Source organism: Balaenoptera acutorostrata, chromosome 2, assembly GCF_949987535.1.
Source record: "Balaenoptera acutorostrata chromosome 2, mBalAcu1.1, whole genome shotgun sequence".
In the NCBI taxonomy this organism is placed as follows: Eukaryota; Metazoa; Chordata; class Mammalia; order Artiodactyla; family Balaenopteridae; genus Balaenoptera; species Balaenoptera acutorostrata.
The window spans coordinates 185,015,176-185,040,278 of NC_080065.1; the positions used below are offsets into that span (position 1 = coordinate 185,015,176).

The 25,103-nt window shown below is 56.3% G+C and overlaps 2 protein-coding genes across 3 annotated transcripts in view; one reads left to right on the forward strand and one right to left on the reverse strand.

Annotated features, from left to right (window-relative positions):
• TMPRSS9 (transmembrane serine protease 9) overlaps positions 1 to 13,362 on the forward strand; it is a 55,302-nt gene extending 41,940 nt beyond the window's left edge. Inside the window, exons 9-19 of the mRNA XM_057540103.1 lie at positions 83 to 357; positions 2,008 to 2,144; positions 2,907 to 3,225; positions 4,539 to 4,710; positions 5,158 to 5,429; positions 6,025 to 6,161; positions 9,040 to 9,436; positions 11,439 to 11,610; positions 12,175 to 12,440; positions 12,578 to 12,714; positions 13,189 to 13,362. Of these exons, the coding sequence (XP_057396086.1) occupies positions 83 to 357; positions 2,008 to 2,144; positions 2,907 to 3,225; positions 4,539 to 4,710; positions 5,158 to 5,429; positions 6,025 to 6,161; positions 9,040 to 9,436; positions 11,439 to 11,610; positions 12,175 to 12,440; positions 12,578 to 12,714; positions 13,189 to 13,350 (2,446 nt within the window). The 3' untranslated portion in view covers positions 13,351 to 13,362. The remainder of the gene's footprint in view (positions 1 to 82; positions 358 to 2,007; positions 2,145 to 2,906; positions 3,226 to 4,538; positions 4,711 to 5,157; positions 5,430 to 6,024; positions 6,162 to 9,039; positions 9,437 to 11,438; positions 11,611 to 12,174; positions 12,441 to 12,577; positions 12,715 to 13,188) is intronic.
• TIMM13 (translocase of inner mitochondrial membrane 13) lies at positions 6,603 to 25,030 on the reverse strand. Of its 2 annotated transcripts, none has more exons than XM_057540105.1 (3): positions 24,836 to 25,030; positions 24,684 to 24,752; positions 6,603 to 7,101 (listed from the first exon to the last, which is right to left on the reverse strand). In XM_057540105.1, the coding sequence occupies exons 1-3, from the start codon at positions 24,953 to 24,955 to the stop codon at positions 7,024 to 7,026; spliced, it is 267 nt and encodes an 88-aa protein (XP_057396088.1). In that variant the 5' UTR covers positions 24,956 to 25,030; the 3' UTR covers positions 6,603 to 7,023. The 2 variants fall into 2 exon arrangements, with proteins under 2 accessions (XP_057396088.1, XP_057396087.1); XM_057540104.1 differs by lacking the exon at positions 6,603 to 7,101 and adding an exon at positions 24,072 to 24,507 and having other exon boundaries at positions 24,836 to 25,025.
• Between the last annotated feature and the right edge of the window lie 73 nt (positions 25,031 to 25,103).

Here is a 25,103-nt window from a genome sequence, read left to right on the forward strand (position 1 = left end):
CCGCCGGGTGAGTGCCTCGCCCTCCTCACCCTCCGGCCCCATCCTCGGTGGGCCTCTGAGCGGGGGTTTGTCTGCCCTGCAGGTTCCAAGACCCCACCGAGTGGGTGGCTTACGCGGGAAGCACCTACCTCAGCGGCTCGGAGGCCAGCACGGTGCGGGCCCGAGTGGCCCGGATCATCACGCACCCCTTCTACAACTCTGACACGGCCGACTTCGACGTGGCGGTGCTCGAGCTGGGTGGCCCCCTGCCCTTCAGCAGGCATGTGCAGCCCGTGTGCCTCCCGGCCGCCGTGCACGTCTTCCCGCCCAGGAAGAAGTGTCTGATCTCGGGCTGGGGCTACCTCAAGGAGGATTTCCGTAAGCACCTACCCCCCCGCAGCCTCTCCAGGCAGCCAGCAAAGCCCAGCCAAGCAAGCAACACACAGTCCGGCCTCATTAGCCACGGATTCTGTATTTGCGAATTCGCCTACTCGCTAAAATTCATTTGTCTCCCCAAGCGGATACTCGTGGGGGGCATCTGTGATTGTTCCCTGATGTGCAATTTGAGTCGTTCCCAGCTGAGGTGGAGCTGGGCAATGCCCTGCCTCTTGGTTCAGCTCAGACTGGAAACCAGTGTCCTTTTCGTGGACTATTTACTGCCACTTTTTTTTTCCTGCATTTTTGTGCTTTTTGTGGCAGGTTTCACAAAATCTAAACAGGCCCCAAGCGTAGAGCTGAAGTGCTGGCTAGCGTCCTAAGTGCAGGAGGGCTGGGATGTGCTTTATGGGCAGAAAGTACGTGTGTTAGGTGAGCTTCGTTCAGGCAAGAGTTACAGCGCTGTGGGCTGTGAGCTCAGTGTTAACGCGTCAACAATGTATGTTAAGTGAAGTGTCTTTAAGCAGAAACACACGTACCATCATGAGGTGACATACGTACGGATCGGCTGTGACCAGAGGCTCTCAGGAACCTGACCCCGTGTATCCCCCGGAGCGGTGGGGCAGTGTTCACTGATTCAGTGTTTGGGTAATTTGATAGAACAGAACTGCCTCATATCGACTGTAACCTGATGGTGATAAATGCTGGGAAGGAGACCAGTAGGAAAAATGAGTTGGGGGCGGGGACAGTGTTAGGAAAGGGCCTGAGATGGTGACATTTCAGCTAAGACCAGGCTCCCTACTCCAGGGACCGGCAGGAAGCAAATCAGACAGAAACCCCTGTTCACGTGGAGCCCCCGGTCCAGACCAGCGCCTCCCAATAAAACTTCCCTCAGTGGTGGACACAAGCCACATCTGCGCCATCCACAACGGGGGCCAGCAGCCCTATGACACGGGCTAGCGCTACCTGAGAAACCGAGTTTTACATTTCACTTCATTGTAATGAATTTCCATCTGCATTTAAATAGCCTCCTGTGGGCAGTGGCTACCATACCCAGACAGAACAATTCCAGGGGGCAGTAGATAATGAACAAGATAAGTGTCAGATGGTGATGTACAGAATGGAGAAAAATAAGGCAGGGATGGGGGTGGGGCTGCAATTTAAAATAGGAGATGAGAGGAGGAAGGCGGACAGATTCTGCAGGGACAAGCATTCTAGGCAGCCGGACCGGCATGTGCAAAGGGCCTGGGGTGCCGGGGTAGGTGGTCCAAGCTTGGGTATTTGGATTGAGCTGGGGGGTGGGGAACACCCTGGAGCATTTGAGGAAAAGGCTACGTAATCTGATTTAATGTTTAGCCAAGATGGGGCTACGGCTGGGCTAAGAAAAGATTCCAGCAGGTAAGGGGGAGCTCAGGGCGGGCAGGTTTGGGGAGGGGAGGTGAGGCGCCTAGTCTTGGGGTGTTAACTTTGATGCCACTTAGCTGTCCAGGCCGAGAGGGTGGTCAGTGGGCATTGATGGACCTGGCTCATTTCTGATCTGGGGCTGCAGCAGCTCCACCGCAGCTGGGGAAACAGAAGCTCAGCCTCCTGGCTCGGGGTGGCTGCCAGGGTCCTGGAGTGCTCACCCTGCTTGTCTCTCCCCATCCTGGGCAGTGGTCAAGCCGGAGATGCTGCAGAAAGCCACCGTGGAGCTGCTGGACCAGGCCCTGTGCGCCAGCCTGTATGGCCACTCGCTCACCGACAGGATGCTGTGTGCCGGCTACCTGGATGGGAAGGTGGATTCCTGCCAGGTGAGCCCGGCGCCTGGGAGAGAGGCCAGAGGCCCCAGATGACGCCTTGCCAGCCCCTGAGGTGGCTGGGAAGGGCCCCCAGGTTTCCACCCGAGGTTCCCCTCTCCCCGGAAGGGGGAGTCTTCTGTTGCTGGTCCAGCACCAAGATTTCCTCTGCTTGGCTTGTCACATGGCTGTGGATTTCCTTTTTCTTTTTAGTTTATATCTTTGCTCTCCTTTCTAAGGCCTGGTGGGTGGGGACCGCCTGCTACATGTGCTCAGGTTGCCACGTCAGAGCCAGAAGCTGGAGAAAACGGCGGCAAATAGTAAGAGAGAGCTTGTGTTTAAGGATGAAAGAGTCACGGTGAGCTGGGTGTGAGGAGAAGGCAAAGGATAGCAAGACAGGATGAGTGAGGGCAGATGCAGCCCTGCAGGAGGACGCCGCATGATGATTGGAGGTTCCTAAGCCACTGGTGACATTACCCAAGGTCTGCTGGGCTAAAGAGAGGAGGAGATATTGTTTATTTGGGTTGGCTTTTTAACTGCCAGTGGTAGAATTGAAAGAGGTCTTAGAGATCTCATAGTCCTACTGTCCTGTTTTATTTTTTTAGAAGAGGAGACTGAGGTCCCGAGATGTGAGGTATCAGCCCACGTGTGCCCCGTGAGCGCGTGGGGAGAAGGCCCCCAACCAGGGCTCCTTCTCTGACCCTGTGGCTCTGGGATTGGGACCGGCTGCAGCCAGGGAGCCCCGACCCCTCCTGAGGGTGTGCTTTTGTCTCCCAGGGCGACTCGGGGGGCCCCCTGGTCTGCGAGGAGCCCTCCGGAAGGTTCTTCCTGGCCGGCATCGTGAGCTGGGGAATCGGCTGTGCAGAAGCCCGGCATCCGGGGGTGTACGCCCGAGTGACCAGGCTGCGTGACTGGATCCTGGAGGCCATTGCCGCTGCGAGCAAGCCTCCGGCCCCCACGGCGGCTCCTGCCCCGGCCATCCCCAGCACCGCCTGGCCCACCAGCCCCCAGAGCCCGGTGGTCAACACACCCACCAGACCCACGCTGGCCCCCAGCGCCGTGCCTCTTGACTCAGCCACTGCTTCTAAGCCACAAGGTACTTTCTGGGGAGACAGCAGAAGTGGGTGTCCGCTCCGCGCGGGGTTGGGTGGGTTGGTACTGGCTTTCCGAAGCTCTCTGTGGGGAAGAGATGGGTGATTGATTAGTGATGTCTGTCAAATGCCCAGGCAAAGGCCAGTGGTCATCCTTCACATTTACTGCCTGGTAACACCTACTGCCGGCCAGGAGGAGGGTGTACTCAGAATATCCTGAAGGGGCAGCAAGAGGCCAGTGACCATGATGATGGGGCCAGGGTGGGAGAGCGACTGACCTGGGGTTATCGCAGACACAAGCACCCACACGAAGCACACAGATTCTCCACCTGTCTCGACTTTGTGGTTTCCGAGAACCCAGGTCCAGTCACTGCCCGGGTCTGATACTGATCCGCCTTTGTGGTCCCACAGACCTGCGAGGCTCAAAGCCAGTCGAAACTGCCTCTTTTTTTTTTTTTTTTTAACACAAAAATCTCCTTTATTCTTGGTTGCTCCTACTCAATCATTTAACAATTCAAGATTTATATTGTAATTAATAATGTGAAATTCTGACAGACAGTGGTATACAAAGTCAACTAAGATGTGCTCCCCATCTTTATTAAATATTTAAAAACAAAGAGTAGGAAGAATAGTAAGGTACACTCCCATTAGAAAGAATACATGATTTATGTTGAGTACATACCAGTTTTTCAAAGTACTGTGTACCTGGCCAAAGATATATTGCTAAAGACACACATACACAGGGGTACACACACATGCATACAATCAAATAAACATCACACAACACATAATATAGAAAGTTATATGTAACAAATAAAAATGAAAAAATTTTGATATTGTTTTTGCCTATGGAAATGAATATCAAATTAACTTTCATTTTTTTCTGCTTATTTTATTTTTTATTTTTTAAAAATGATTTTTATTGGAGTATAGTTGTTTAACTCTGCCTCATTTAAAGTCACCTGCACCCACCCTGCCCCCAACCCCGTAACAACCCGACTCTGCCTTTGTCCAGAGCCGCCCCGGGCTGTGGCCTGTGTCTGCTGCGCTGACACTGGTGGGAACAGGGCTGCTGTGATTTTATCTTCTCCTTTTTCGCCCATATCCCCCCAGCTGGGCCGCGTACTTGTACTTGCTTGAGACCTTAGGGCTCCTTTAAGCCTCCATTTCTTCATGTGTGTGACGGGATGATTGTGCCCTGGCCCAGCCAGAGCCCGGAGGCTGTGCCCTGTGTCCCGAGGCCCCTCTGGAAGCAGGGTGGTCCCGCCGCCCGCCGAGCGGGCTGAGATGCGCGGGCCCTCCTGTCTCATGCCCGCAGAGTGCGGGGCCAGGCCGGCGCTGGAGAAGCCCACCCGGATCGTGGGCGGGTTCGGGGCCGCGTCCGGGGAGGTGCCCTGGCAGGTCAGCCTGAAGGAGGGTTCCCGGCACTTCTGCGGGGCCACCGTGGTAGGGGACCGCTGGCTGCTGTCTGCCGCCCACTGCTTCAACCAGTAAGGCCCCCTCGGCTCCCCCGTCATCCCCGGGTCCCCCCACCATCAAACCCCCGTGCATGCAGAGACCACTTAGGACCCAGCACGTGGCCAGGGTCACGTCCAGCTGCGGGGCGGTAGGGGGCAGATGGGGGGCAGCGTGAAGAAGTAGGGGGCTCTGGGGAGTGGCTTCCGGGAGGATCCTGTCGAGCTGGTCTGGGAGGGACACAGAGGGGCCGAGTTGGGGGGCAGGCTCCTCCCCTCCACTCAAGGGCAGGTGGCATTGACCTCTGATTGTCACAGAGCCGTGGTGGTCTCTCATGCCTTCTTGTCCCAGAAGGAAATGAGGCCTGGGGGGGCTCCCTGCCTTGCCCACGGTCTCTTGGTGCCCTCCCCGGGGCCTGGGTCCCGCAGCTCTGCCCGGTGCCCTGGGGGTGGCAGGGAGTCTGAGCGGCCCCTTCCCGGCAGCACGAAGGTGGAACTGGTGTGGGCCCACCTGGGCTCCGCGTCCCTCTCGGGCGTCGGCGGGAGCCCCGTGAAGATGGGGCTCAGGCGGGCGGTGCTGCACCCCCAGTACAATCCCAGCATCCTGGACTTCGACGTGGCCGTGCTGGAGCTGGCCAGGCCCCTGGTCTTCAACAAGTACGTGCAGCCTGTCTGCCTGCCCCTGGCCATCCAGAAGTTCCCCGTGGGCCGCAAGTGCGTGATCTCTGGATGGGGCAACACGCAGGAGGGAAACGGTGAGCCTCCGCCCCCAACCCCCGCCCGGGGCTCTGGTCCCACCGCCCGCAAACCACTCACCTCTCCACTAACTCACGGTCGCAAACTCCGTCCGGCCCATGGGCCCAGTGCGGCTGCTTTTTATAAATAAAGTTTTACTGGCACGCAGCCACGCCCACTCACTTACTGATCGCCCCGGGCAGCTTTCCTGCTACAAAAGCAGAGCTGAGTGGTCCCAACAGGCTGTCTGGCCTGTAAAGCAGAACATATTTACTCTGTGGCCCTTTATGGAAAAAGTCTGGGGACCCTTGTGTTATACCCTTCAGAGGCCCCCCAAGAGTTAATGCTTCCTTTGAAACCTCAGAGTAGCCCCCCGGCAGGTCACCCAAGGTGCTAGGGAATCCGCTCAGGGACAGGGGTGAGGTTCTAGGGTGGGACCCGCCTCCTTCTCCCTGTGTGACTTCCACGCATCCCTGCAAGGCCGTGGGCCTCCGGGCCTTGGCCTGTAGGGCGGGGGTGGCACCTCCCTCTGGGGTTGTGGTCAGAGTGAAGCCGGCTACTGAACAGTGGTCCCTGTGTAAGTGGCCCTGGGGGGTGGTCTCCTTGTCCTGGCAGCCACCAAGCCTGACCTCCTGCAGCGGGCATCCGTGGGCATCATAGACCAGAAGGCATGCAGTGCCCTCTACAACTTCTCGCTCACGGACAGGATGATCTGTGCGGGGTTCCTGGAGGGCAAGGTTGACTCCTGCCAGGTGAGTCCAGGAGGGACCCGGTTTAGAGAGATCGTGATACGTCCAAACAGAAGATGAGGCAGCAGTTTCAAAGTATGTGGTAGATCTACACAAAATATATACACACTCATTTTAAAAGCTGTCTCGTATATGTTAACTGAAGAAAAGCTAATCATACATGAGTACGTATATGACCACCCTGTCACACTTGACACGTGGTTGACCCGTTTTTAAGGGGAAACAAATCAGCTCCAGAACATAAAAAGAAGCTAGCTGAACCATGCTATCAAGGCCAGAGAAACACACAGGTAAAGAAATTCAGGGAGTTCCCTGGTGGTCCAGCGGTTAGGCTTGGCGCTTTCACTGCCGTAGCCTGGGTTCAATCCCTGGTTGGGGAACTAAGATCCCACAAGCCATGTGACATGGCCAAAAAAAAAAAAGAAAAAAAATTAAAAAAAAAAATGCATAGGCCAGTCTTACTTAGAAGCATAGATGAAAAAACCCTTAATAAAATATTAGCAAATTCAAGCCAGCAGGGTATTTATTATAAGGGAAATACATCACAACCAAAGTGAGTTGATGTCATAAAAAGTTTGGCTCCACACAGGACAATCCATTAATGCTATTCACTGCATTAGTACACTGAAGGGGAGAAGCAGGACCATTGTCAAAATCACAGAAAAAAGCATCTGATAATTTTTTTTTTAAGTTTTTTTTTTAAATATTTTATTTATTTATCTATCTATGGCTGTGCTGGGTCTTCGTTTCTGTGCGAGGGCTTTCTCCAGCTGCGGCAAGTGGGGGCCATTCTTCATCGAGGTGCGTGGGCCTCTCACTATCGCGGCCTCTCTTGTTGCGGAGCACAGGCTCCAGACGCGCAGGCTCAGTAATTGTGGCTCATGGGCCCAGTCGCTCCGCGGCATGTGGGATCCTCCCAGACCAGGGCCCGAACCCGCGTCCCCTGCATTGGCAGGCAGACTCTCAACCACTGCGCCACCAGGGAAGCCCTGATAATTTTTAACAACGTTTTTAATTAAAAAATTAAAAAATTCTAACCCTATGATAGACATATAATGGAAACCTACAGCAAACATCATGCTTTTAAATTTTTCTTTTACTGACGTATAGTTTACTTACAATGTTGTGTTAGTTTCTGGTGTACAGCAAAGTGATTCAGTTATACGTCTGTATGTATATACATATATACATATATATATTCTTTTCCATTACAGTTTATTTCAAGATATTGAATATAGTTCCTTGCGCTATACAGTAAAGCCTTTTTGTTTATCTATTTTATGTATATAGTAGTGTGTATCTGTTAATCCCAAATTCCTAATTTATCCCTCCCCCCTCCCCTTCCCCTTTGGCAACCACAGGTCTGTTCTCTATGTCTGTGAGTCTGTTCCTGTTTCGTAAATCAGTTAATTTGTGTCATATTTTAGATTCTACACATAAGTGATATCATATGGTATTTGTCGTTCTCTTTGACTTACTTTGCTTCGTATGGTAATCTCTAGGTCCATCCATGTTTTTGCAAATGGCATTATTTCATTCTTTTTTATGGCTAATATTCCATTGTATAAATGTACCACATCTTCTTTGTCCATTCATCTGTTGATGGACGTTTAGGTTGCTTCTATGTCTTGGCTACTGTAAATAGTGCTGCTATGAATGTTGGGGGGGCATATATCTTTTTGAATTAAATTTTTTGTCTTTTCCAGATATATGCCCAGGAGTGAGATTGATGGATCATATGGCAACTCTATTTTTAGTTTTTTTGGGGCTGCGCCGCACGGCATGCGGGATCTTAGTTCCCCGACCAGGGATCGAACCCGTGCCCCCTGTAGTGGAAGCATGGAGTCCTAACCACTGGACTGCCAGGGAAGTCCCTACTTTTAGTTTTTTAAGGAACCTCCACACTGTTCTCCAGTGGCTGCACCAACTTACATTCCCACCAACAGTGTAGGAGGGTTCCCTTTTCTCCACACCCTCTCTAGCATTTGTTATTTACAGACTTTTTAATGATGGCCATTTGGACCAGCATGAGGTGGTACCTCATTGTAGTTTCGATTTGCATTTCTGTGATAATTAGTGATGTTGAGCATCTTTTCATGTGCCTGTTGGCCATCTGTATACCTTCTCTGGAGAAATGTCTATTTAGGTCTTCTGCCCATTTTTCAATTGGGTTGTTTGGTTTTTTGTTATTGAGTTGTATGAGCTGTTTGTATATTTTAGAGATTAAGCCCTTGTCGGTTGCATCATCTGCAAGTTTTTCTCCCATTCTGTAGGTTGTCTTTTCGGTTTTTTTTTAATGGTTTCTTTTGCTGTGCAAAAGCTTGTAAGTTTGATTAGGTCCCATTTGTTTATTTTTGCTTTTATTTCTATTGCCTTGGGAGACTGACCTAAGAAAACACTGGTGCGATTTACGTCAGAGAATGTTTTGCCTATGCTCTCTCCTAGGTGTTTTATGGTGTCATGGCTTACATTTAAGTCTTTAAGCCATTCTGAGTTTATTTTTGTGCATGGTGTGTTCTAACTTCACTGATTTACATGCGGCTGTCCTGCTTTCCCAACACCACTTGCTGAAGAGACTGTCTTTTTCCCATTGTATATTCTTGCCCAGGAGAGTTGTTTTTTTCTTTAGGGTTTTCTGCTGTTTTGTTTTGTTTCCAACGCAAAACTAAGAGCAATCTTGGCTCAGAGAGAGGTGACTTGCTCAAGGTCACACAAGGTCTCACAGCCCCACGTGGGTGTGAGGCCTGTCCTGCTGAGGTCCTGTGCGTGTCCAGCTCTGCTGAGGAGTTTCTCCCACTCGTGGCAGCACGGGAGGGCCTGGCAGTGCCTCTGCGGAGAGGGTGCCGGTGTGGCCAGCCAGCCCTCTGTCCTTCCTTTTCAGGGTGACTCTGGGGGACCCCTGGCCTGTGAGGAGACGCCTGGCGTGTTCTATCTGGCGGGGATCGTGAGCTGGGGCATCGGCTGTGCTCAGGCCAGGAAGCCGGGCGTGTACACCCGAATCACCCGGCTGAAGGGCTGGATCCTGGCCATCATGTCCTCCCACTCCCTCGGCACGCCCCCGCCGTCCACCACGAGGACGCCCACCAGCAGTCACCCTGCCAGGACGACGGCTGGCCTCACAGTCCTGGGGGTCGTGGCCAGCAGACCCACCCCCTGGGTCACCAGCAGGGTGACCAGCCAACCTGCCAACAGGACCACCACTGCCATGACCACCACCACCAGGGGACAGACACCACTTCCACATGCCACGGAGACCACCGTGGGCTCCCAGCCACCAGGTACCCAGAGAAATGGAGTGAGGTGGGTGGGTGGCGGGAGTCCTGTGTCAGTTGCTGGGGCTGCTGTCACAGCGTCCCAGTCGGGGGATGGAGATGGAGGTGTCGGCAGGGGTGGTCCCCTCTGAGGCCTCTCTCCTCGTTGTGAGGACGGCCATCTTCTCCCCGCGTCCTCATGCGGTCTCCCCTCTGTGCGTGTCTGTGTCCTAATCTCCTCTTATTATACGGACACCAATCATACTGGATTAGGGCCACCCGAACAACCTCATTTTACTTTAATCGTCTCTTTAAAGGCCCCATCTCCAAAAGTCCCATCCTGAGGTTCTGGGGGTCAGGGCTTCCACTTATGAATTTTGGAGGGGACACAAGTCAGACCATCGTAGGCCCCGACGGCAGGGACCCGACACTGACAGGGCAGGTGCACACGTAACGGCTGGTCCCACAGGCCTAAGGGGGGGTACAACAGGGCAGTAACTGGCTGACAGATGTGACAGAGAACGTGGCCCTGAGCTTGTGTCTGAGATGTGGAGTTCATTTTTATTAAATATTAATCAGAAGCATACGAAACTGCCATATTTCTGGGTCAAAAATAAAGCCCCATCAAATGTAGGCAATTTCCTATGGCTCAAATAGATGCCGTCTGCAGTGTCCCAGGCACCAAGCAAAGAATGGGGCCCAGCTTCTGTTCCCCGCCCTCCGTTGCCCCCCACATTCACACAGAGGCTGGCCCAGTCAGCCCAAGTCCCCAGACACAGACCTGCACCCACAAAGTCAGGGTTATGGGCTCGCTGCAGCAAGGCAGCGCGCACCAAAGAACCAAGGGGCAGCTCACCAAACAGAGGGAGAGGCAGGCGCGGTGGGATCCGGGGCAGAAGGCGGGGAGGGGGTGCGGAGAGGAAGCAGAGTTTGACCGGCTCAGAGCAAAGCAGACCACGTGCCAGGGGTCTGGACATAGTGCCTCTCCGGGGACCACAAGGTTAAGACAGAGGTGGAAAGTCGAGTCCAGAGACCCCTCAGCTGAGGTGCTGGACTGGGCTGGAAATCGGGGCAGAGTCTCTGTGACTGAGATCCTCCAGGCTCGAGGGGACCTCGCTGCCCTGCCCATCCAGCAGGGCTGCTCAGAGGAGGGGGCGTTTTGATACTTTACGGCTGCAGCGTGTCCTTGGGAGAAATACTGGTTCTTGTTAACTCTGCAGCCGGCTGTCTCTGGGTTGGGCCTCCAGCCTGGTGATTCTTCCTTTTCCAGTAGCTACGGTTCTCAACGTGGGGACCAGGAGGTGGAGGAGGGTTCCTGACGCGGCACATATTGTTCGGTGTGGGGACAGGAGGGCCTTCCCCAACCGTGGAGGGCAGGGGAGGCGGCTGGCTGGTGGGAGGCAGGGCTGGGGAGGGGCACTGGCTGTGGAGCTGGAAAACAGCCTGTGGGAATTATCAGATGTGTACCTGAGCGCCCGCCCGGGTGCTGCCGGCGGTCCCTGCAGCACTCCTCGGAGCTACCCGTTTGCTCTTCCTACTCTTGTGTTCCGAGGGTGCCCCCTGTGCTGCAGGTGGGGGAGGGTGTCTGTCACAGGACGGAGGGGCTACCCTGGGAAGGACACTGGGTCACTAGACCCAGGTAAAGACCCCTGACGGGGCATCCAGGAAGACCAGCCAGTGCAGGAGCTGGTGAGACCAGGCAGGGCCTCCTGGCAAGCAGCTGGGGTGTGCAAAGGCCCTGAGGCAGCAGGGAACTTGGCTCCTAGGGGACTGAAAGAGGCCTGGGAGGAGTGGGGAGCGAGAGGGGATGCTGGCCTGGCCCCCAGCTGGGGAGGTACGGCCCCAAGGCTGAGGTTACAGGAACCAAACTTAAATGCATTATCTGAGAAAAGCCCAGAAGAGGCTTGTTTGTAGGACCAAGCGCCAGGCCCAGGGTCCCTGGGGGAAGGCGTTTTCCCGGGGCGGAGCTGGGCGGTCTGCGTGGAGGAGGCATGGTCTGACCGCCGACCCACGCCCGCCTCTCCCGCAGACTGCGGCCTGGCGCCGGCAGCAGCGCTGACCAGGATCGTGGGCGGCAGCGCCGCGGGCCGCGGGGAGTGGCCGTGGCAGGTGAGCCTGTGGCTGCGGCGGCGGGAGCACCGCTGCGGGGCCGTGCTCGTGGCCGAGAGGTGGCTGCTGTCGGCGGCGCACTGCTTCGACGTGTGAGTCCCGCCCGCCCCAAACGGCCGGTGTCCGTGGTTCACCGGGACCCAATGGTAGCCCGAAAACTCAGGGTGTGGCGCCTCCGTCCAGTCCCCGACCCCCACCAAAGGGGGCGGCCCCAGGCCGGGTCTCTCCATCCCTAGCCATCCTGCTCGGACGGGCACCACCCTAAAGGTCACCCAGTGGGGAGTCCCCTTCCTGGCAGGGTGCGCAGTAGGGGCCCTGCCCTCCACGGAGAAACCCAGCTCAGGATGCGCCTCGCGGTGCCGAGCTCAGAGCGGGTGGGGAGGCGGGAGAGCCGTAATATTAGGTGGAAATGGACACAGCTTGTAGTGTCACCTCAGTGCCTGGGGGCCGGCTGGGCGCGTTCAGGCGCGGGGCCCCCCTCGTCCTCCCCGCTGTTCTAGGACAAAGGGACGACTCAACCGAGGTCAAGTGCCCGATCTGAGGTTCCCCAGCCGACCGCGGACGCAGCCCCCGCGGGGCAGGGTGCCGGGGAGCCCCCGGCGAGCAGCGCTGGGGTGCGGGGACCCGGGTGGACGCTTGTCCCCGACGTCCCGCAGCTACGGGGACCCCAAGCAGTGGGCGGCCTTCCTGGGCACGCCGTTCCTGAGCGGTGCTGAGGGGCAGCTGGAGCGCGTGGCGCGCATCCACAAGCACCCCTTCTACAACCTCTACACGCTGGACTACGACGTGGCGCTGCTGGAGCTGGCGGGGCCCGTGCGCCGCAGCCGCCTGGTGCGGCCCATCTGCCTGCCCGACCCCGCACCTCGGCCCCACGACGGCGCGCGCTGCGTCATCACCGGCTGGGGCTCCGTGCGCGAGGGAGGTAGGCGCGGATGGGCCCCCCGCCCCCCGAGGGTTAAGGGTCCGGGGGCGTCGGGAAGGACCCCCGCCTGCGCCCCCATCGGGAGTCCCAACGGCGCAGGGCGGGCGCGGGCCCACCAGGTCCCGTCTCGCCCGCAGGCTCGATGGCGCGGCAGCTGCAGAAGGCGGCCGTGCGCCTCCTCAGCGAGCAGATGTGCCGCCGCTTCTACCCGGTGCAGATCAGCAGCCGCATGCTGTGCGCGGGCTTCCCGCAGGGCGGAGTGGACAGCTGCTCGGTGAGCGCACTGTGCAACTGGACCGGGGCTCCGCGGGCCAGGCCCCACCCTGCGGTGCGCTTCCTCAGTTAGATCAAACACGGCACCTTTTGGGCCTCCGAGTTTCCACTGGACAACCACTTAGTGGACACGCCTAAGAAGCCGGTGTTCCCCCCACCGCATCCTCCCCTGCCCCTCCGAGGGTCAGGAGCAGGCTGGGCAGAGGCTGTGGGCTGAGGCCCTGTTCTGCTCCTGGACCGCCAGGCGGGTGCCCACCAATGTCTGCCAGGCGGATGAACGCTCACCCGAGCACTGAACCAATTTCCCAGATAATACCAGTGAGGCTCACAGGGGAAGCCACTAGCTGGGCTCACAGAGGGAGCCCAGGTGACACTGCCGTGGTGGCCCAGGAGCACGCAGATCAGGCCAGCCCACGCTTGGCTGCTGCCGGGGAGGAACTGCCTGCTCTGAGCGCCTCTCCTCTCCTCTCCTCAGGGTGACGCTGGGGGACCCCTGGCCTGCAGGGAGCCCTCTGGCCGCTGGGTGCTAACTGGGATCACCAGCTGGGGTTACGGCTGTGGGCGACCCCAGTTCCCGGGCGTCTACACCCGGGTGGCTGCTGTGAGAGGTTGGATCGGGCAGAACATCCAAGAGTGACCGCCACACGGCTGCCCAGGCCTGGGACCAGCGACGTGAAGGTGGCAGGAACCAGCCGGCCACCCTTCCAGAGAAGAGGGTCCAGGTGGCAGGCGGGGGGTGGAGGGGTTGTGGGTAACTGGGGTGCAATCTAACTGCATATTTTGTTCCAATAAACACAGCCCCTCGTCTGCAGCCCACTGGCTCAGCCCTCCGTGTCACAGAAACGACAACTGCCCGCCCCTCAGCCAGGGCCCAGAGGTGGGAGGAAAGATGGGGGCGGGGAGGCCTTCCCGGAGAGGGCCACCCCCAGCCTTGGGCAGCCTCACCTTCGAGGCTCCCTTTTATGTGACCGACACTCCCTGTCACCTGGAAACCCAGGAGTGCTCAGGAAAGAAGGGGAGGGGGGCGCTGAGGCTCAGTCCCCACAGAGGCCCCTACAGGGGAGACCACAGGGTTCTCTCCGCCGCCCTCAGCATCTATTTGTGTGACCCCAGGAGGCCACGGTTTAGAAGGGGTGTGGCCACAACTCCCAAGTCCAAACCCGGATGCTATGCCCAGGGCATGAGGTTGATCGCCCCGAGCGTGTTGCCAGAGCTGCTCCAGGTCTTTGCTCAAAACTCTCCAGCCCCGACCCTTAGGAGCGTCCTTGCTCACGACCCTCCGACCCCCCACGTTTAGCAGGAGTGAACACAATCTTTTTAAGTTAAAGAGTCCAGAGCTACACACACACACACACACACACACACACACACACACACACACACACACACAAAGAAAAAAACCAAACGGAACCACTGGGACCAAGATGGCGACAAATCTGACCTCCAACAGACCGACTCTCTCGTTATACGCTGATTTAACTACATTAGCATATTAAATGACACACCTACCGGCAGCCAGGACCAGGTATTAAGGCTCAAAACAGGATAAAAAGGGGGTGACCCCCCCCCACTCCCTCGAAAAAGCCCTGCCCCTCCCCCAGTAGACTACTGCATATGTCCCCCCATCATTAACCTCACTCCTCCTCCCTTTAAAATTAAATCCCCCTCGCCAGGTGGCCAAGAAGTTCATCTGTGAAGTCTGTGAACTTAGCTCCGGCTTCTCCAGTCTTTGGCCACTGAATAAAGCTTGCACATCTCAGCTTCCGCTTCCTTATTCACCCACTCCCGAACTCAAAAAGGCCCCCACCTCCATCCCGAGGCAGCGAGCCTTGGCCAGGCGAGCGGGGTCCATACGATTTAATTCGGGAACAAATTTTGGCGCCCAACGTGGGGCCCATTCCGTCCTGTAACTCAGGGCTGAACTCACTGACACGGGGCTGACAAGGCCAGCTAAATAACTGGGCAGTTTGCCCCAAGTCTGAACCTCTGGGCCAGCGAGGACTACTGAATTTAGTCTGAGATCTAAAAGCAGCCAAGGATCAAGTGGAGTGCTCCCCAGGTAAAGGCCCCCCGCGCAGCGTATCTACAGCAAGGACGCTTGCTACAGATTGGGGCAGTGTCCAGGGGACACCTGACACGGGGTGGGCGCGGACCCCACTCCGGCCGAGGTTTGGCTGTGAGGGTTGGCAAGTTAAGGGAAAGGATCCTGGTCGTCTTGTTGGAGACAGACCTCAGTCTAGAGGACTGGACTGGGCAGCTGGTCATCTAAATAGAGCCGACCCCCTGGCAAGGGGAGAGGCGAGGTCGCACAATTGGTTGCCCAGTTGGACTGATTCCCGGCAAGGGGACTGGACTGGACGGGAAGCCCTCGAGAGGCCACGGCGTGGCAAGAGCACCTCCTTGTTTCATATGTGTGTGATGTGAGCCCTAGTCTCTGTTCTTGGCGCAGGGAAGCATCAGGCTCTGATCTGTGTGGCCTTGCCTGTCTTAGTGCTCTTGGAAGTAGTACGTGCCGCAACCATGGGTACAGGCTGAGCGCTTACAGGCCACTAGGGCGCTCGCCACCATACAGACTCTCGTGAAAGAGTGCGTTGGTCGCCGACCAGGGTAGGTGAGCACCAGGCCCACTGCCGACCGGAAGCACGCAGTAGAGTTCGCTCAGCCCCACCACTGCGGAGTTCCCACCTCTAGGCTCTACTCGGAAACCCAAGAGCACATCATGTGTTGGTTCCTCTTGCCCTAACTGGCCATCCCGGGCAAGGTCCACGTCTCTCTCGGGCAGGTCTCTCCCCGCTACCCTCCATCGCAGGTCCCTAGGGATCCCTCCTCTGAGACACAAACCCTTTAAAAATCTTGTTTTGGCCAGATTTCAGGAAAATCACTTTGCCTGGCTGGGGAAGGAAGAGGACCTCCACATTGTCCGAAGGCCTTGGGTCCTTGTAGCTGAGAGTAGAGAAAACTGGATACATGCCAAATGAGCATTCGGCCTCCCTGCCTGGTTACCTGTCACCGAGCAGGGACACGCCCTCTTTGAACAGACCTCCTTGCCTGCCAGGGAGGCCCTGCGGGCAATTCGCCTGATTGGAGAGAGAACCCTTACTTCCTACTCCGCCTTCACCCTATCTGCAGGGACCGGTGGCTGAAAGCACCCGCCTACACTGAGTATCTCCTACAGCCCCACAATGAGTCTGGGAATGTCAAGTCGCTGAATTAAAAGGGGACCTTATAACCAAGGCCCTCTCAGACAGCGCCTCCCCTTCCAGCCCCTATGCAGACTGGTTCAGGTTTCAGTTAGAGCGCCTAGACCTCTTGGTGTGGGATCCAGACACTTATCAACCCTGGAACTCCCTTCTCCCCACAGCACTTTTCAGAATGCAAATAGCGGACTTCCCTGGTGGCGCAGTGGTTAAGAATCCGCCTGCCAAGGCAGGGGACACAGGTTCGAGCCCTGGTCCAGGAGGATCCCACATGCCGCGGAGCAACTAAACCCGTGCGCCACAACTACTGAGCCCGCGCGCGTACAGCCCGTGCTCTGCAACGAGAAGCCACCGCAATGAGAAACCCACTCGCCACAACTAGAGAAAGCCCAGGCACAGCAACGAAGACCCAACGCAACCAAAAATAAATAAATAAATTCTAAAAAACCCCCAAAACGCGAGGTTACTTCTAATCTCTTTCCTGGTACTGGAGTCTCAGCCTGAGGGCCCTCGTGACCTCCTCCCTCCACCAAGGGCAGCTACTGCCCCTTCTGACAGTTCACCGGAGACTCCTCCCCCTCCTGGCTCCCTGATGCCTCCTACTCCCCCCAATCCGCCACCCCCTACCTGCTGCCCCCTCCCCGACTCTCCCACCTCCATCTCTCCACACACCTCCCTCGGGGACCAGTCCACTGCACACCCATAGCCGCATTCAGTACCAGCCCTCTGGAATCAGTGGGCTATTCCCCCTCAGGAGGTCCCCAAAGGAGGGGGCAGTCTGACCATTATGTACGTACCCTTGTCTTCCCAGATCTACATAACTGGAAAGATAGATCCAAGGGTTTGAAGGATACCCCGAGGGAGTCCTTAATTTAGTTCAGGGAATATTCACACCCAATTCCCCACTTGGCGGCTGTCCAAACCCTCCTGAACATCTTATTCTCCGGGGAAGAAAAGGCACCGATTATAACTAATGCAAGGGAGGAAGCTGATGAGACCCATCAAAATAATGCAGGACACGCTCTACACCAGCCTGGAATCCAGGCCGTTCCCAGCACCGACCCTGGGTGGGGCTGCCGAGAGGAAAACGGCCGGCAGCACCTCACACGTTTCAGGGGTGTGACTGTGAAGGGCATTCAGTTGGCGAAGAAGAAACCCATAAAAGGGACTAGGGTTCAGGGATCATCCGGGGCGGAAGGGAGACACCCCCGGCTTTCCTGAAACGCCTCAGGAGTGCCGGCGTGTACACGGACGTGAGCCTGGGGTCAGGGGCAGGGCAGGCCATTCTCACGGCCCATTCCACTTCCCAGAGCGCCCAGACACGAGGAGAAAATGACAGAAGTTGGAGACAGGGCCCCCAGGCCCACTTCCCAGGGCTGGAGCCAGCATTTCGGGGCTTCAACAACGGGGATCTGCGGGCAGACGCCGAGGAAGACAGACAAGCAGAACCAACTGCCAGTATTCTGGCTTCCGTGACTCAGGGCCAACCAGCCGCCCAGTGACGATGCTCCCCCCTCCCCACCACCGAAGGGACCCTGTGACATCGAAGAGTCGCCCCGGGTTTTGAAGACCACACCCACAGTGGAGAGCAGGGCTCCAAGCCAATCAGGGTGCACAGTGCCTGGAGCAGAGCCACTGGAAGGGGGTGCCCCAAAGGTCTCGGAAGGAAGCCAAGGGGACCACGGTGTCCTGGCCCACCCTCGCTGGTCCCACACATGGAGGAAGAAGAGGGCTGAAGGGGCCCAGGGGCTCCCTGAAGGAGCCTCGGCTGACCCTGACCGTCCGGGGTAGAACGGTTGACACTCTACTCACACACGGGCTACCTACTCAGTCCTGAACACCCAACAAGGCAGGATGACCAAAGAAAAATGTAAAAGGATGGGAGTGGAAGGGGAGTCACAGGAACGTAATTTTATAGAGCTCTTTTGAGTGTGGTTTGGAAGAGAGAATGTTATCTCACTCTTCTATGTCCCGGAACGCCCAATTTCTCTATTCTCTAATAGGAAGAGACCTACTATACAGATTGGCAGCTACCCTTTATCTGAGACAAAAACCTTATCACTGAAACACCTAAGACCCCCTTCCGTTCTGGAGCCCTAGTGCTACTGCCCTCGGCCAAAAATAATGGCCCAGGGATATCCCTGGTGGCCCAGGGGGTAAGGCTCCACGCTCCAATGCAGGGGGCCTGGGTTCCATCCCTGGTCGGGGAACTAAGATCCCACGTGCCACGGGGCAACTAAGCCCGTGCGCCGCAACTACTGAGCCCACGCGCCACCATGAAAGATCCCGCGTGCCGCAAGGAGGATCCTGCGTGACACAACTAAGACCCGGTGCAGCCAAATAAATTAATTAAATAAATATTTTTAAAAATGGCCCAATTATCCTTAAGGGGGTTAATCCCTCTGTATGGTCCTGCAACACTGTGGGCAGAGCCAGGAGGGCACCGCCGGTCCTAATCAAGCTGCGACCCGGCCACAATCACCCAGATAAAGAGCAACACTGCTTGAGCAAAGAAGCCCTGGTGGGCACAAAGCCCACTCAAGCAAGGGCTTCTCAGACGCTGCCAGTGCCCTGGCAGCCCTTCTATTCTGCTGGTAAAGGAGCCGAATGGGAGCTACCAGCTAGTTCAGGACCCCTGGGCCATAAACGAAGCTACAGAGGAGATTCACCCTGTGGTGCGAAAGCCGTACACATTACTCTACCCTAAACCCCGAGAGGACCTGGGACTCTGTTAGACTTAATAGATGCCTTCTTTGTGTGCCCCTAACCCCAAAATCTCATTAAGATTTTGCAACTGAAAGGCAGGAACCCCGACAGCACGAGGAAACAACTGTGCTGGGTGGTTCTGCCCTGAAGATCGTGGTGACCCCGAGTTAGAACAGGGAACTATACTTCAGCATGCGGATGACATTCCGATCACCAGCCCCACCAAAGAGCCTTCCGACTCTAACACAGCTAACGCCTTCAATCATCTGGCGGAGAGAGGACGGGAAGTTTCAAAGGAAAAAGCCCGGATCCCCCTCCAGCGGGTAGAACATTTCAGATTTATAGTAGAAAAGGGGCACAGGGCGCCATCTAAGGAGAGGAAGGGGCTGATGTCCCAGACGGCAGGCACCCCTAGTAAGGGAAAGCAGCTCCAGGGTTTCCTGGGGATGCTTGTATAGGGATTCCCAACTTTGGCTTAATTGCTAAGCCCTTGTATGAACAATTAAAAGGGAAGAACCTTGACCTTTGGAGTGGACCCCCAATTGTGACCGGGCACTCCTGGAACTGAAAACCCGTCTCGTGAGAGCCCCCTCCCTCCCCCACGACCTAAGCCGTCCCCTCCATCTATATGTACATGAGAGAGGAGGAACTGCCCCCGGGGAGCTTTCACAAAACTGGGACCTCTGACTCGGGTCGTAGCTAAAGGGTGTCCCCCGTGCTTACGGGCTGGAGCTGGTACTTCCCAGCTCTTCAGAGAGGCTGACAGATTAACCTCTGGACAGGCCCTGACCATCTGGTACTCCCACCACCTCCAGCCCCCCATAACCCTGCACGTCCAAGCCGCACTTCTGGACAACACGTCTGTGACTGAGGCCCCGTAATGTCCTCACCCTGCCCCGCTGCTGCCTCAGCCAGGTCCCAGATGAACCCGTGGTCGTGAGAAAGCTAGGGAACGGGGTTACCCCCGTCGGCCTGACCTGAAGAGCTCCCCTGGAGAGAATGCAGACTCAGAGTGGCTCACCCACGGGAGGAGCTTTATGAAAGATGGGACACGAAAGGCAGGACGTGGTGGCCCAGGTGGTTTCCATCGCTCAAGGGGTAGAGGCTAAAGCTCTGCCCTCCGGCCGCTCTGCTCAGAGGCCCGGGTAACTGCCCGGATTAACTGTCCTAATCGGGGCACTAGAGCCGGGGAAAGGAAAGCTGTCACTACCTACACTGACGCTGCATATGCCTGTCCAACCCTACACGCCCACGGGGCCGTGTGGAGGGGGAGGGGAACGCTGACCTCAGGGAACAAAGGAGGAGGGAGAAATGATGCAGCTGCTGGAGACTACACTCCCGCCTGTGGAAGCAGCAGGCATTCACCGCAGAAGCCATCAAAAGACAGAAGCAGGAATTATAAGAGGAAATAACGGGGCGGACAGGGCAGCTAAATAAGCAGCAGAGGGTGGGGACGGACTTCCGATGCCACTCCTGCCGGGTCCCCCAGACGCTAAGTCCCATCCACCCCCCAGAAGAAAGGAAAAAGGCTTTGGGATGGGGCTATTTTAAAAGCCCAGGATACCCGGGGTGACGGTTCCTCCTGTCGGCCTCTGCACTGCAGGCCACCAGGGAAGCTGGCCTGAGCACACGTTATGCGCAGGAGGCCTGTATCAATGGCTCATCAAGTCCATGACTACCCCCAATCTCCGCCGTCTCCTTAAAAAGGGGGATGAAGCTTGCCCCATCTGCCTCCGAAATAAGCCCTACACTTACACCTGCCACTGGGGTCAAGGCAACGACCGCCACCCAGTATGGGGGCACGTGTCCAGGTCAAGACTGGCAAGCTGATTTTATAGTAATGCCCCAGGCACAAGGAAATGTCAGATTTCTGCCGGCTGGGAGAGCACCTTCTCCGGCTGGATGGAGGCGTTTCCCGCCTGAACCAAGACTGCCTTGGAGGTCTAGGCCCTGCTCAAGGAAATAATCCCTCGGTTTGGGCTCCCCAAGTCCATCCAGAGTGACAGTGGGCCTGCCTTTGTTTCCCAAATTACTAAGGGACTCTCTAGAGCTCTAGGAATTACATGGCGTTTACACTCCACTTCGACACCACAGTCCTCAGGAAAAGTAGAACAAATCAAACCCTCAAAAGAAACTTAGGCAAACTAGGTCCAGACACTTATCAACCCTGGATGTCCCTTCTCCCCACAACACCTTTCAGAACGCAAATAGCGGACTTCCCTGGTGGCGCAGTGGTTAAGAACCCGCCTGCCAATGCAGGGGACACGCGTTCGAGCCCTGGTCCAGTAAGATCCCACATGCCGCGGGGCAACTAAGCCCGTGCGCCACAACTACCGAGCCTGCGCTCTAGAGCCCGCGAGCCACAGCTACTGAAGCCCGTGTGCCTGGAGCCCGTGCTCCTCAACAAGAGAAGCCACCACAATGAGAAGCCTGAGCACCGCGACGAAGAGTAGCCCCCACTCGCCGCAACTAGAGAAAGCCTGCGCGCAGCAACGAAGACCCAACTCAGCCCCAAATAAATAAATTTATAAAATTATTTAAAAAAAAAAAAAGGAATGCAAATAGCCCCCAAAGGAAAGCTCAGGTTGAGTCCATATGAGCTCGTGTACTGGAGGCCCATTCCTGAAGGACCTGGCTCCAAGACCAACCTGAGGGATATGGAGTGACTGAAATATGCCTTATAGAAAGGGGAAATATGCAAAGCTTTACACGCCTACAGGGATCCGGAACTGCCTTCCCTTTCTGACATCACTGTCCATCCTTTCTCCCCTGGGGATTGGGTTTATTTGAGAACCCAGAAGGCTGGAAAACCACAAGACCAGTCAGACCCCAAGTGGACAGGACCTTATCTAGTCATCCTGACCACTCAGACTGCCTGACAATTACACGGCACAGCCCCGGGGACCCGCCGTACCAGAGTGAAGGCAGCACCCACACCTGAGGAAGGAGTTACTGAGCCACCACTCCATACACCTGTGAGCCTGTTAGAGACCTTAAGTTACTTTTCAAAAGGAAGAACTTACTGATAGATAAGTAATGTGGGGGACAGGCTTAGCAGCTGGCTAAGCCTGTCCCTTGTAACTGTCCACGTGAAATGAGAGCTTAACGCAACAGTGCATTTCTCGGGGATTACAGCCTGCGGACAGACTCTGTCCCAGTGCTGGTCTGTCACCCCCACCCACAAAGTGATGCCTGTGGATTAAAGGTGTTACATTTTACCCCTAAGAATGACAGCATCACTCTCACCTTGGCTAACGGGCCTGCTAAACCTACCCCTCTTGAACGCAGCTTTCCTGCTTGGATCTCATCCCTGAAATTAACACCTCCAGCAAATACAAAGCACTCACTCTAAAGTGCGGTCTTGCTGCCACTGCCCACGTCGGCAGCCCCTACCAAAGGGAGAAACTTGCAGTAATGCCCTGGGGCTGCTCCGGACTCAGAGCGCTGCTTCTTCCACTGCCCCACAATTTAAGTGCCCCGGGACTGACTCCTATGGAAATCTCACCCACTGGTGCCCTCTGCACCCACGCAACGAATACACACAGGGACCAGACAGGAGATGCACTTATCGGGGAGGGAAGACGCCAGTTGTCTGGGGTTTAGTGTGGGGCCCTGCTGAGGCCTGGGGAAAAGCCACTAGTCAAGAACCCCCCAGTGACCCCTGCTACGCAGGTGGGCCCCTCCCCTCACACTGCAAGGGAACCCCCGCTTGGGCTAGCCACTTAGGGAGGGGGTTCAACTCCTCAGAAGTGCGCTAGGCATGCGCTCCCCCTGGGTACCTGGTTCCTTTGCGGCCCCAGAATAAACCAATTGCCCCGTCAGAACAACCCCAACTCCTTCCCTTCTCTGGGGTGGGCTCTAGCCTCTCCTTGCTTAAATAATGCCCAATTTATGAAACAATGCACACTAGGCCGGCCAAGTTCTAGGAACCTAGGTATAACCATTCATAACATCAGTATCACCCAGCCCTGAGATCAAAGGGCAATGGGACTCATTCTGGCAGGAGCAGGGATAGCTCTCCGACTGGTGGCCCCCTGGGGAGGTCTCACATACCATGAAATCACTCTACAAGATCTCACACCGGCCCTTGAGAATTCGTCTAAAAACATGGAGGTTGCCTTATAAAGACCCCGTACTTCTCTAGACTCACTAGCAAACGTTGTTCTCGACAATAGGCTAGCTCTTGACTATCTCCTGGCTGAGCAAAGGGCAGTCTGCGCAGTTTTCAATGAAACCTGCTGCATGTACGTCGATAACTCTGGTCAGACTGAGGTCAACATAAAAGAGATCTACGGGGCTTCCCTGGTGGCGCAGTGGTTGAGAGTCTGCCTGCTAATGCAGGGGACACGGGTTCGAGCCCTGGTCTGGGAAGATCCCACATGCTGCAGAGCAACTAGGCCCCTGAGCCACAATTACTGAGCCTGCGCGTCTGGAGCCTGTGCTCCACAACAGGAGAGGCCGCGATAGTGAGAGGCCCGCGCACCACGATGAAGAGTGGCCCCCGCTTGCCACAACTAGACAGGGCCCTCGCGTGGAGGCGAAGACCCAACACAGCCATAAATAAATAAATTAGTTAAAAATGTGAAACCTTTAAAAAAAGAGATCTATGAACAAGCTGAGTGGTTATATAGATGTAACACACAAGGTCAAGACCCAAGCTCCATCTGGGATATGGTCACACAGAGCCCCCGCAGCTGAACGGGTTTCTTCCACTGCTTGGTCCACTAACTGCTATCATCCTCCAGCTCACCTTCGGGCCTTGTCTCCTTGACTGCCTTGTCAACTTCGTTAGTAAATGGCTTGAAACCATCAAACTTCAGATGATACTAACACAAGGATACAAACAACTGGGACTGCATCCTGGTGACAATCAAACTTATTTTAGGTTAGTCAGGGCACAGTTCTGTTCCTCTAATCCAGAAAAAAACTACACCCACGTTCAGCAAAAAGCAGCTTCAGAAATCAAACTTTCGCCCTTCAGCGCCCCTCAAGAATGAGGAGCAGACAAGGGAAGGGGGGATTTTGTTGCCAGACCTAAGCCAGGTCTTTGCTCAAAACCTGCCACCCTCTCCGCCACACCTTCAGCAGGAGTGAACATAAATCTGTAAGTTAAAGGGTCCAGAGATAAGAGACGAAGCTACACGCACAAAGAAAAAACCAAGTGGAACCAGCTGGGACCAAGATGGCGGCAAATCCAACCTCCAACAGACCCTGAACCTCATTATGTGTTGATTTTACTATATTAACATATTAAATGACACACCTACCAAAGGCCGGTACATACATTAAAGACCAAAACAGTATAAAAACGGTGTCCCCTCCCAACTCCCTCAAAAAAGCCTTGCCCCTTCCCCAGTAGACTAATGTGTGTACCTCCCCATCATTAACCTCACTCCTCCCTTTAAAATTAAATCCCCCTCGCCAGGTGGGTGAGAAGTTCAGCTGTGAACTTAGCTCCCGCTGTTCCATTTATTCGGCCACCGAATAATACTCGTGCTGTATCAACTCTGCTGCGGCCCCAGCAGGGTCCACAGGACTTAATTCGGTAACGGGCGCACAAGGGGAGGTGGCACCGGGGCCAGGGCCCTCCCGAGACCCAAGCTACACCCACTAACACGTGTGCATGTAGGCGGAGGGGCCGGGCAGAGTCCCAATTGTCCCAGCACCAATCTCGTTCTCATAAACTTCTGGCAGGCAGTACGCACAGGCTGACCCCGCCTCACAAACAGCATTTACGGAAATGGGTCCGGGGCTGGGACAAGGCTGGGGGGTGGCCTGCTGGCGCGTCGCGGTCACATGTTGGCTCGTTCCCGCTGCAGCCGCGAGTTATAGGCACGGGACACGGTGTTCCAGGCGTCCATGTAGCGGTCCATGCACATGGCGATGCACTTCTAGGGACGGGGAAGGCGCACGGCTCAGGTCTGGACCGCGGCCGGCGCCCCCACCCCCCGGCAGCGGACTGCGCACGCGCCGCGGCCCCACTGCGTCACCCCGTTAGTCCGCGTGCACGCGGAGAAGCCTCCCCGCCGGGTCAGGGCCCGCGACCCCGCCGGCCCCTCGCGTTTACCTGCTCTGAATTGTCCAGGGAGCCCCCCGGCTTCCCGATGCACTTCCGGAAGCACTTGTCCGTCATCCTCTGTGGGGACACGCGAGCCCTCAGTTGCGACGCCGGCCCCCGGCGGACCCCGCCACCCTCTGCCCCCCGCCCCCGCCCCGGACCTGCAGCAGCTCTTGCGCGTTGGCCACGGCGATCTGCACCTTCACCTGCTCCATGATAAGCCCGGGGTCCAGCTTCCCGCCGCCGGAGCTCCCGAAATCCGAGCCGAAGCCACCCTCCATAGCTCCGCAAAGTCAACCAGAAGGCGGCCGCGTGTGCCCACCCGCGCCCACGCCGGAAGTCGGACACCGCAGGGCCCCACGGGAAATGGAGTCCGAGCGGGCTGGGGGCGAGACTACAGCTCCAAGAAGGCCGCGCGGGGCCTCCCGC